The 11665-nt window shown below is 42.8% G+C and overlaps 2 protein-coding genes across 2 annotated transcripts; one reads left to right on the top strand and one right to left on the bottom strand.

The window, feature by feature from the left end:
• The first annotated feature begins 1607 nt into the window (after positions 1-1607).
• LOC102305801 (kelch repeat and BTB domain-containing protein 13-like) lies at positions 1608-3681 on the top strand. The gene has a single exon (XM_042217014.1). It carries the CDS (start codon positions 1951-1953, stop codon positions 3445-3447), a length of 1497 nt encoding a protein of 498 aa, XP_042072948.1. The 5' UTR covers positions 1608-1950; the 3' UTR covers positions 3448-3681.
• LOC102304887 (ubiquitin-associated protein 1-like) lies at positions 3664-11591 on the bottom strand. Its single transcript, XM_005952290.2, has 6 exons — positions 11122-11591; positions 9626-9746; positions 7769-8323; positions 6864-7070; positions 4286-4387; positions 3664-4181 (listed from the first exon to the last, which is right to left on the bottom strand). The coding sequence occupies exons 2-6, from the start codon at positions 9731-9733 to the stop codon at positions 4047-4049; spliced, it is 1107 nt and encodes a 368-aa protein (XP_005952352.1). The 5' UTR covers positions 9734-9746; positions 11122-11591; the 3' UTR covers positions 3664-4046.
• Positions 11592-11665: the final 74 nt, after the last annotated feature.

The following is an 11665-nucleotide window of genomic DNA, read 5'->3' as shown; positions in this document are numbered from 1 at the left end:
CAGCCTCGCCTCTGTCAGTGCGCCCCAGGGTGGCTGTGGCTACAATGTAGCTGCCATCACCAGTGTGTGAATGGGAATGACTGGATGTTGTAGAATGTTTAGCTGATTTTAGAGTTTAGAAATGTGTTAACATAGAATGTAGAACTATTGTAGAGACACTGACACTGCCCTCAATATAATAAAGGCATCACTGTGTCGTGAACTTAGGAGTAGATTGTAGGAGACCCCTCCCCCACTTGAACTGTGAAAGTAAAACAGAGAGGAGTTAATGCTGAGTGGAAATTCCCCAGAGAATGTTTGGGTGGGGGTCTCAACATTTGTAACTGGATAACTGTGGTCTGGAAGGGAGATGGGTTTTATGACCTCTAGGGAGTCACCTACACCCACAGAGTTTGCAGCACACCATGGGGGGGTTTTATGATAGGGTCGCCCCTACAAAACTGTGTTTCACAGACAAAGGAGTGTAGATTTTGCAGAGGTGCACCGGCCTGGCAAGTCTTCCCTTCTAGAAGATGCATGCTTAAATGAGGATAAATGAAGATGAATAAATCACCTCCTGTGTATTTAAGTCCTCTGTTTTCAGTGTGTGATTGCCATGTCGTCTGTTGTCCACGCCATGTTTCCTATGCCATGCTTCCAAGTTTCTTGTCTAGGTTTTTCTTATTGTTTGTTTAGATTTCCCAGTTTAGGTTTATGTTAATTTTGCTTCAGTTTGCCTTGCCCTTTGTTTGTACCTTTTTTACCAGCCATATTAAACGGCTCGCTTTTTGTTAACATTCAAGTTTTGTTCCCTGTTCCTTGGAGTCTGCATTTTGGGTCCTTTTTCAATTCATACAGTCTGCCCTCGCTAGACTGTGACAGCATCCCACCCCCCGGAAGGAGCCCAGCTGGGCCACAGGCGCCCAGCCCTGCCAATCGGCCACCAGGAGTGAGCCAGTACATACGTGAGCGCCCAGCCCCAGACGACAAGGACCACCAACACACCAACGTCTGAGGGCATCAGCCACCGGCAAGGAGTGTGGTGAGGGGAGATAGGCCTCCGTACTTTAGGGGACCTGAGATGTACCCAGAGAGGTCGAGTCTAAGACCCAACCTGACATATAGACACAGATGAACAGGTGCACGCGGACACAAACGTGCATTCCCACCCCATATGCACCACCAAATACTCGGCACTCACCCAACGTGTAGACAGACACAAATAGACACTGCACAGAAAGTCACACTCCCCAAACATACTCTATATCCCAGGTCCAGGTACCCCCGCCCTCAGAGATGTAACTCTTCTCTCTGGGGTGGAGGCAAGCGGACCACCTCCTTATCTGCAGTAGCAGGGAGGCCCCACATCCCAGACCCCAGTCTGACGGCCAGCACCTCCTCCCAGCCCCCCAGCCCTGAAGGCTAACAGAACCGGGGTGAGTAACTTCACTCTAATTTTGAAATTATGAGCAGAATCTTACTATAACCTGTGTAGACCTGTACATTTGCCTTTATGTCGACTGTAGTGTTGGAAACACGTTGGAAAAAGACACAATAAACATAAGATAAAGATACCAGTGGAGGTCCTGCACTCTTTCTTTCCCTGCCCCTGGGGAAAAGCCCATTGTTTTAGTTTGCTTGCTTATGTCGATCAAGGACAAAGCTTCAGCTGTTCCAGAACTGTCAGCCACAAATGAAGGGTGAATCATCAGCACACTGACAGCTACTATCCAGCTCCTCTTTCTGCTCTGGCTGCATGTCCTCATAATGTACTTGAACTGTGACACACCTCTAGCTGCTATGTATAGAGTCTGTTGTCAGAGCTCTGCAAACAAATAGTTTATACAGTGTCAGATACCCTTGGTCTGGATCAGAGGGATTCGCTCAAGCTTGTGGTACGACGCAGTCTACGTGCTGTAGTTTGGCGTGATTCAAACTTTTCTCGTCGTTTCCAGTTCCACTGGAGATGAAATGAAGATTTATGGAACAGATGTCATGGAGTCCAGCAGCTGCCCACACTTGAGCCAACAGTCAGGACAATATAAGGGAGCAGACAGCCTGCGAGTCAGCATTAAAGACTGTGTTTTCACTGTGGATAAACCCACTGTAGTCAAAAACTGTGAGTACTTCAGAGCATTGTTCCAGTCAGGAATGAGAGAGTCTAAACAGGAGGAGGTCCAGCTGAAATGTGTGGGGAATCTGGGATTTCAAGTTCTGCTGCAGGTGCTGGATGGGAAGCGACCCATCCTCAACAGTGACGAGATCGTCGAAGCAATAGAGTGTACGGCTTTTCTCCAGGTGCCAGCTCTCACCAAGCATTTGATCAATATTATAAATTCCCAAAACTGCTTGCTCATGTTTCATACAGCTGCAACCTACGGAGAGTGGGAGTTGTTCCACAGAGCAGCTTTATTCATCAGAGACATGTACGCTGACCTAGGGGAGGAGGTTCGTAGCTTACCCAGTAAGCTGCTGGAGTACATTGAGTCTCTTCTCCCAAGTAGCTACATGGCAGTGTGCAGTCACTCTCCATCCACTGAGCTGCTCCAGGATGCCCAGAGGACAGTGTGTCATCTGGATGAAGAGCAAAAAGAGTGGCGAATCCTCACACATCTTCCTATGAGCACCAGCACTATCATGGCAGGCGTGGCAGTCCTCGACAACAAACTGTACATAATCGGAGGATTGTATGATTTAAGCAAGAAGGTAGTGGAGACTGGATTCTGCTACGATCCCGTGGCCAATTCATGGTCAGTGATTTGTGGACCTCAGCAGCTACGCTACAACTTCTCTCTGATAGGTCATGAGGGATGTCTCTATGCTATAGGAGGGGAGTATAACAAGAAGGCTCTGTCATCAGTGGAGAGATATGGGCTGTCTGATCAGAACTGGAGTTTTGTTTCCTCCCTCCCGTGCCCTGCAGCCTCAGTGGTGTCCACTGTAGCCATGAAGAGGATCTATATCTGTCTTTGGAAAGGGAAAGGGGCCACAGACATCCTTGAGTACGTACCTGAACACAATCGGTGGAATCTGGTCACTACACTCATCCGCCAGCACAGTTATGGTCTTCATATGGTGGCCCACAGGGATAACCTCTATGTGATGCGGAATGGACCATGTGAAGACTTCTTACAATGTGTGATGGACTGTTACAACCTGACTTCAGATCAGTGGACAGTGATGTCCGGTCAGTACGGGAACAGCAAGAGCTCTCTGTTCACGGCAGCGGTCAGAGGAGATTCTGTGTTCACGCTCAGCAGACACGTGACCACAGAGTACACCATAGAGGAGAACAAATGGAGGCTCCGGCGTGAGATGAAAGGTTTTGGCAGGATTGGATCCATATATACATTTTTGATGAGGCTTCCTAAACCCACTCCCTCCCTTTTAGGAAATTGCCCAAGCCAGAACCTGAGAGACACTGATGTCTGTCACAGATGTCCCCTGGGATGCTCTCAGCACATTTAAAAGCTGGTGATCATCATTCTGATTTCTATTCTAATAATATGTGGCAAAGGATTACAGCCCACACTGCAGCTGTTTCAATCGCACCTCTAAAGAATTGGTTTAGTCTGCCCAAACTATTGTTTCAGACTGTTTACTGTTCAGACTGTCTACGGAGGAATCAAAGCAGGATTGATGGATGAAGCTGCAAAGCTAGCACTAATGTTGCTTTGCAGCTTTTTATCGTGTTTGTTTGTGGGACCCACCCTGTAATATACACTTTTTATTGCACAGTCCTTGAAGAAAACAGATGGTCATGGTGTAAATTAATTTCACACTTTTAATAAGTTTGTTCACAATTACTACAAATATTTACGTCACTTCAAAATTTAGACACAGCAGGACTTTAATCAGAGTATTTTTGTTCCAAAATGAATCTAAAAAAGTGGTAAAGAAGATATGGGTTAATTCAGAAATATGAATAGATCATCTAACAATGCAGTGTCAGCATCAACTATATGTGTGCAGTTGTTTCATACCAGCACAAGGTCAGATATGACGGCAATTTTTAGAATACAGATGATTGTCTGCAAGATATCAATGTGAAAAGTGTGTGTGTTTTATCAGGACACACGCATCATCAGCTCCTCCAGGGCCCGATCTCGGTGGTTTTCATGAACCAGCAGCACTTCTTTGATGGCATTCTTCTGAAAGCCCATCTCATTGAACTGATTCAGCAGGTGTAGGAACTCCTTTGCCTCGAGAAAGAAAACATTTACTTTCTTTAAAGTTTCTAATCGAACTGACTTCATCAGACAAAAAGTGCCAAGCTTTGTTGTCTCTGATAACTTTAAAGACTTACCTTTGTTTCACAGTTTTGAAACATCTCCAAGGCCTCTTCCACCTGGGACATGTCATAACCCAGCTGACACAAGTGGTCACACGCCACCAGATAACTCAAGATCTGCCAAATATTCATTCATACAGGATGGACAAGAGAAGAGCTGTCACATGGAAAAAGTTATTGACTGTTTCCAATCAGATTCAATTAATACAATAACCTCAGTTTTATCTGCATTTAGAAACAAGAAATTTTGGGTAGTCCATATGTTTACATCTTTAAGACATTCCTGCAGTTTAACTAATTGTTGCGCATTATCTGGGTTTACGGATAGATAAAGTTGGGTATCTGGGTATGCTATGCCTTCTAGGGATAATGCCTAATGTAAAAAGAACTAGTCCTAGCACAGAACCCGGTGGAACTCCATTATTAACCAAAATAACTGCCAAATAATTTTTTGTTAGTCAGTTGATTGATTCATTGGGTAAGGTTTATGTAATAAATTAAAAAGTAGTATGTATATGTATAGTTTAATTTGTAAAATGTAATTTTATATTTTCCATTTGTTTACAGATGGGTGACAAATAAAAGCAAAAACACAACCCCGGTGCATGAGTGCGACAGATGAGGATTATATTAGGGCCAGTTGTTGTTTTCAATATTCAGTGAAGTTGAGAGTAAGTTTAAAGTGATTTGGGGAAAAAAAATTTACTTTCCTGTAGAACTTTCTCAACAACTTACTTTCCAAACCAACCATTTCGTTAAAACGTATGTGTCATCTTTTCTGTTACAGGCCTTTGAAACTGTGGATGTTCCTCTACAACGTATATAAACTTTAGTGATGCTCTGACTAACACTAATCCACCATCCACACATTACTTCAACCTGTTTCTGCTCTAACATACACAAAGCACAGTGTCCAGACCAAACAGGAACACAATAATATGCTCTGTAAGGCAGTCATTTCTTATTACTGTGATTAAGAAGATAACAATTTAATTCAATTTCATTTATAGTGCAAAATCAGAACAACAGCCACCCCGAGCTGCTTTATATTGTTATGTAAAGACTAGAGATGGACTGATCCGATATTACGTATCGGTATCGGTCCGATACTGACGTAAATTACTGGATCGGATATCGGAGAGAAATAAAAAATGTAATAGAGCAGCACAAAAGCAGCACGTTTAAGCTTGATCAGCTGTTGTTAGAATTTATTTATTATTACTTTCTACTCGAGGATCTTTTTCTACGCAGCTGACGGCTGTAACTGTGCAGGGGCGGATCTAGCAAAGTTTAGCCAGGGGGGCCGATAGGGCATGAACAGGGAAAAGGGGGCACAAAGACATACTTTTCTTTCTTATTCTCATTTAAAATGTCGAGCTTTTAATAAATAATTATCTGAATCTGACACCCAAAGTTTTAATCTTATGTAAAATACATAGAAGTCAATTACTGTATATAGTAACTGTTAAGTCTAATATACCCTAGTAAGCTACAGTACTTTTTCCTTTGGGAAGGTACCATCTGTGCAGTCTGCAGGAAAGATGTTGAATCTATTTAATATTTCTTGGAAAATAATTTATTTCTGTGCATTTTTTTCACACTGCATCAAATTAAAGTTGATTACGTTGATTAAGCATCATGAGGTGGAGGGTGGTTCCCTTTTTTTTTTTTTTTTTTTTTTTTTTTTTGCAACCCTATTAGTTAGGTTGCTTACTCTTTAAAATACCAGAATAGGGAGGATGGTGCAGGTTTAAGTTTATTAGATTGATCAGTTTTGCTGAACTATGAAATATTTTGGGTGAAGTGTATTTTTTGCATACAGGTATAACAGAGTATGAACTTATACAAAAAGCAGCAAGATATTAAAATTGATTGATTAAAATATTAAAAAATTAAAATATTGATTAAAAAACACACTATATGGATTCATATCAGTATCGGCAGATATCCAAATTTATGATCTCGGTATCGGACATAAAAAAAATGGTATCGTGTCATCTCTAGTAAAGACCAATCATTAATACAGAGAAAACAGAAAAAAACCCAACAATCATGTGACCCTCTATGAGCAAGAAATTTGGTGAAAGTGGGAAATATAAACTCCCTTTTAACAGGAAGAGCCTCCAGCAGAACCAGGCTGGGGAAGGCAACCATCTGCCACGACAAGTTAGGGGTGAGCAGACGAAGCCAATGATAGAGAACCTCATACTGACTGAGGCACAGAGTTCAGATCAGAGTGTGAGCTCTGTGAAATCATGAAATACACTAGTCTTTAATCTTCCAGTATCAGAACTAACAAATGTTGCCGAAGGACTAAGTTTGTTTCTTTAAAGCTATTTAATCCATGCACAGTTAAGGCTGATCCTGGTTTCTCACCTATCCTTTCTTGTCCTTTCAGATTTATTCTGTTTGGTTCATGGACCCATAATGCTGCAGGTCCAAGTGTGACCACTATTTTCACACTGACTTATAGTAGCTGCATTTGTACTGCATCAGTGTTTATAGAACAGACTGCATGATCCCGACAGCTGGAGCCAAAAGTTGACCAAGTGTTTTCGAGCAGCACTGCCTTGTTGTTGGATATAACACTGACCTCATCAGGGGTCTGCTGTCCTGTCCTCTGAAGGGCAGTGATGGCAGTATGAAGAGAGTAGCCCCTTGCAGTGATGGCCTCCAGCAACTCTCTCTCCGCTGGGTTTAGAGCTGACAGGAGTTCTGCTGTAGAGTCCAAAGCAGAGGAGGACAAACCCCTGGGGCCTGACATGACAGGGGGGTTTCTACAGGTGTCTGGTCTGAATATCTAAGAAATGGCAGACTGCAGTGAATGTAGCGAGTGGCTGAGAAAGAACAGGGCATGGTAGACCTGACGTGCAGCTTTAGTGAGAATTCACACTAGCTAATCCTCGTGAAGCTCTTGCACCTTGGCTGCATTCAGAGAGCATACTTTACGCAGATTATTTTTAGAGTGCAAATCCATGAAAAACATTTTGAAAATGCAAAATGGAGAAAAGCTGGATAGGAAGACCTTATTTCCTTTCATAGTTAATAGTGCTGACATTAAAAGAAATGTAATCCCATGAGAATATCTGACACATCTCAATAGTCACAACCCTGACTATAAACAGAGTGAACCTGTTATCATGCTGAGCCTGTCTGGTTCTAGTTATACTCGAGACTGACCGTGCAGCTCAGGTGATGGTACTGCCATGAGCTTCAAGCTATATTTAGACAGGAAATAGAACTATCAATAGTCTAGACTACTGAGACTTCGCCACACTGCCAACTCACATGGCCTCGCGAATGAACAGCCACATACTGAAATTATGACAATAAACACAAAGTAAAGCTGGAAGACGGCTGTGTGAATTTAGTGTTTTTTCCCTGGACAGTGATGCTGTATCACAGTCATCAGCTGTATTGTACTGTGTATTACATTCTGCAGTAAAAGTTTCAAAAGCACATGCACACATAAACACACAGCTCACATGTTCCTCTTACCATGCTGGCTGTGCTGGTTCTGCTGGGAGGGATCCTCGTGTCCGAGGCTGTGTGTGATGAAGCGCTCTGGGGATAAGTCTCTGTGTTGGGATCTTGTTGTGTGGGCGTGTCGAGCACTGACAGTGAACACTGGCGCAGGTTCTTTCTGCGCTGGTGGGGCAGGCTGCTCAGACAGGCCGGGGGGTTCAGCAGGTCAGGGACAAAGGCCTTCTGTGCTTTCCTCTGACCACGCTGACAGTTTGCAGAAGGACGCTGTTCCCCTGGACTCACTGTCACTATGGAACTCGTCCTGGCTTTCTGTGTAGTGCCCTCTTCGTCATGTGAAGGTGAGATGGTAGCCTTGGTACGCAGGATGGAGGAGTTGAGGCTGTGGGACCGCTGCCAAGGGCTGGGCTCGCAGAAGTCCAGGCTCTGTCCAGGGCTGCTAAACAGCATCCAGTATGGTGGACAAGATGACAGCAGGCTTGATGAAGAGGAAGAGGGGTTAAGCTGGTGCTGGGTGGCAAAGCCACTTTGCAGCCCAGTTAGCACCCAGTTCTCCAGACTGAATCCATACTGTCAAACATGCAAACATCGTGTAAGTCCTTCTGTAGGTCTGAAGCTACATTTTTAAATTCAACTCAATGATGACAGGCTTTTCATTATTTTATTGTTTAGTCTTTTGGCTTGCTAACATTAGCCAGTTGAGTGTAAACAACACTTGACTGGCTAATGTAAGGCTTGTGAAACATAGCATCTAGCATCTCACATTATTACCAATGACTACTCTAAAAACCATTTACAATACAGAAATGTCTAACATCTGGAAAGTATGTTGATTTGTACTCAGTGATGAGGATGAAAAATACTTTGATAGGGATGCTCTCCCATTAATTATTGCATTAATGTGGCATGGAGACAATCCCCTCGTAGCCCTTTGGAGGTGATTTGAAGCCCAGGTTGCTTTGATGACCGTTTTTATTTTGGGGTCAGATGTTTCTTATCTTCCATCCTGGCCTTTAACTCTGTGGGTGACTGGCTTTTTTCTTTTTTTTTTGCAATGTCTGGTTTTTGCTATTTTACTATTATATTTAAATTCGTATTGTACAGCACTTTAAAAACACACCTAGTAGACCAAAGTGGTATACAAATAAATGAAAAAAATAAATAAATAAAAATAACAGACAGACTATGTTCTGTATTGTCACGACCACCTTTTCTATCCCATTCCCATTTAATCTACTTTCTATTAAAGTGAGTAGATGTAGCACTCAGCAAGCATCCAGCCTTTTCTGTGATCTTCTGTGGCTTACCCTCCTGTGCAGGGTTCTGACATCATGTCAATATGGACCAAAATCTACGAAATGTTTCCAGCACCTGGTTGAATCTAAGACAGCTCCATACCAGTGCTACCTGTTAAAGTGTACATCCTTTAGTGGTATGTGCAAGGCCCTCTACCTGCGAGTTTGAGGGTTCTGTGCAGTATCTCAGCTGATCCTAGGACTGCACTCTTCTGCACAGAGACCTGTGATGTTGTGTATGGAATCTGATCAGCTGTAACATTCTTGTCCGAGATCTACCTTCATCTTTCATATACTCATAAAGCTGTAAAGAGCAATGTTTTATTTGGCAGTGCTAGTAAGTGTGTACTAATCACATACATACAAAAAACATAAAAAGTCAGATATTGAGCCAAGGTTCTTCCTGTAACTTATCACCTGTCAGTGTGATAGGGTTTGTTTGTTTTGGTGTTTTTTAAAGGAGTGAAATAATGGTGACAGCTCAAAGCAGTGCAGCAAAGAAGGTACACTGCACAACAGACAGAACAGCAAGGAGGAGGAGCAAACAGGGAAACACAAGAGAGAGAAACACACTCACCTCTGTCTCCTGCAGGATGTTGAAGTAGTCAGGGACAGTCGTACTGACAGAATATTTTAGTTCCTGAAAGGAAGCACTCTGAGGCACCCTCAGAGGTACACCATCCATACTGCTCAGTCCACTGAGAAAACAAAGATAAGTCAGCCATAGAACAACTCACACAATCCCTCCAGTTGTGGATCTGTAATGTGGACCGCCGTGCTCCCTGAAAGGAAACACAACAATCTGTATTTCCACAAGCTGAGAGCTGCAGCGTTCAGGCAGTGGCCCTGTTCTAACCCCTCCGCTCTAACTGCAGAAGTGTGCACTCCACTTCTGCTGGCCTTTCAATATTTTCTGCTTCTATATTAGAGTCCCTGATGATTCCTCCCACGAGAAGCCTGAAGATTTCCATTAGGCCAAATAGAACACAGTCTCTTTTTTCTCTCTGTAATCTGTCAAACATTATTGTTATTGCTAATATATTCAATAAGGTTATAAAAACAATTAACATTATGTGATAACTGGGTTATTATAATTTCTTTTAATGCTTTTTGTATTTACTTTTTCCAGCATGTGAAGAAAGGTAAGAGCATCACTGCTTTGAGTGTTACTTTGGATCAACAACTGTCGAATGTTTAGATTCTACAGTAATAAGTCTGTGCTACAAAGTCCAAGTCCAGTCTTGTCCTCCTCAGAGGGGATTCCACTCAACTTCAGCAGGCGATTTTCATCTTCATAAAGGTGATGCACATCAGACGTCGAAGCGGTTCAGTGAGTACAGGTTGTCCTCATCAGCACAATCAATCCATAAATCTTCCCTCAACTACTCTTTTTGTCAAACAGTACAATTTTTGTTGTAAGGTACGGTTGTGTTCTCCATGCTCAGTCAGGCTTGAATAAAGATGTCAGACTGCCAACAACGCTCAATCCACTTCTCAGTCATCAGCACACAGGTACCACGACAAAGGATTTTCCTAGAAAACCGTCATCATGAGCTTTTCCTTTCTGTCATCTCGAGCTCAGATTAGAGAATGGACGGCCTCTTTCACAAACAAACAAACCTACAGTTTGTCTCTAGGTGTTAATGTGTGTGTGTGAGAGAGATGGTACAGACAACTTTGTGCACTCAGCACTAATCAGGTTTGTGCAGCATGAAGACACAGCCAGCAGACAGATGGCCGAGGACTCGCAACACCAAAGACCACAGATGCTGGAGGCTTTGTGTGTCACCTCTGACGCTTTCTGCTGCTGAACAAATAAGAACAAATGTGTATATGACTATTTCTAAGTTCAAAAGCTGTGCAAGACTTGTTAAGACAAGTATAATTATCTGATGCTGCACACTCACTACTCTTTAAGTCACATAGCAGACTATGTGCCTTTCATAAATACAATAAAATGTGCTCTAAATCCCCCACTCTCCCTACACACACACACACACACACACACATATGTATATACACACAGGGAGAGATCTAATGAAATACACTGTTGAAAATAGAAAAAAAGCTTACCCTTGTGTCTTTGTGTGGTCAGAGCTGCAGTCACTTAGTTTGTGATGTATCACTCATCACTTAGAGAACCACCTGGGACACTAATCCACTGATCTCCAGTAACCCTCATCAGCTGACTTACTGTGTACACAGTTGACAGCTCAAGAGAAGAAAGTAAGGACATCAGATGGTGCTGCAGTCGCGAGGACACCCACATGTCCCTAATATTTGTGTGAAGTCACACAAATGTTAGACTCCAGGGCACCTGTCTGAGTCTGAACGTATATGTGTATATACACAGACCATTTTATTAGGTGTTCAAGTATATAATCAGCCAATGACACGGCAGCAACTTAATCCCTTTAGCTATGTAGACCCAATCAAGACGCACTACTGAAGTTTAAATATCAGAATGCACAAAGAAAAAAGGTGATTGAAGGGACTTGGTGCCAGGCTGACCTGAGTATTTCAGAAACTGATGATCTGATGGCATCTTTAACACACACACACACACACACACACACACACACACACACACACACACACACACACACACACACACACA

Source organism: Haplochromis burtoni, unplaced genomic scaffold, assembly GCF_018398535.1.
Source record: "Haplochromis burtoni strain Fernald_Lab_line unplaced genomic scaffold, NCSU_Asbu1 Contig_1484, whole genome shotgun sequence".
Lineage (NCBI taxonomy): Eukaryota > Metazoa > Chordata > Actinopteri > Cichliformes > Cichlidae > Haplochromis > Haplochromis burtoni.
This window is presented reverse-complemented; position numbering and strand designations above follow the sequence as displayed.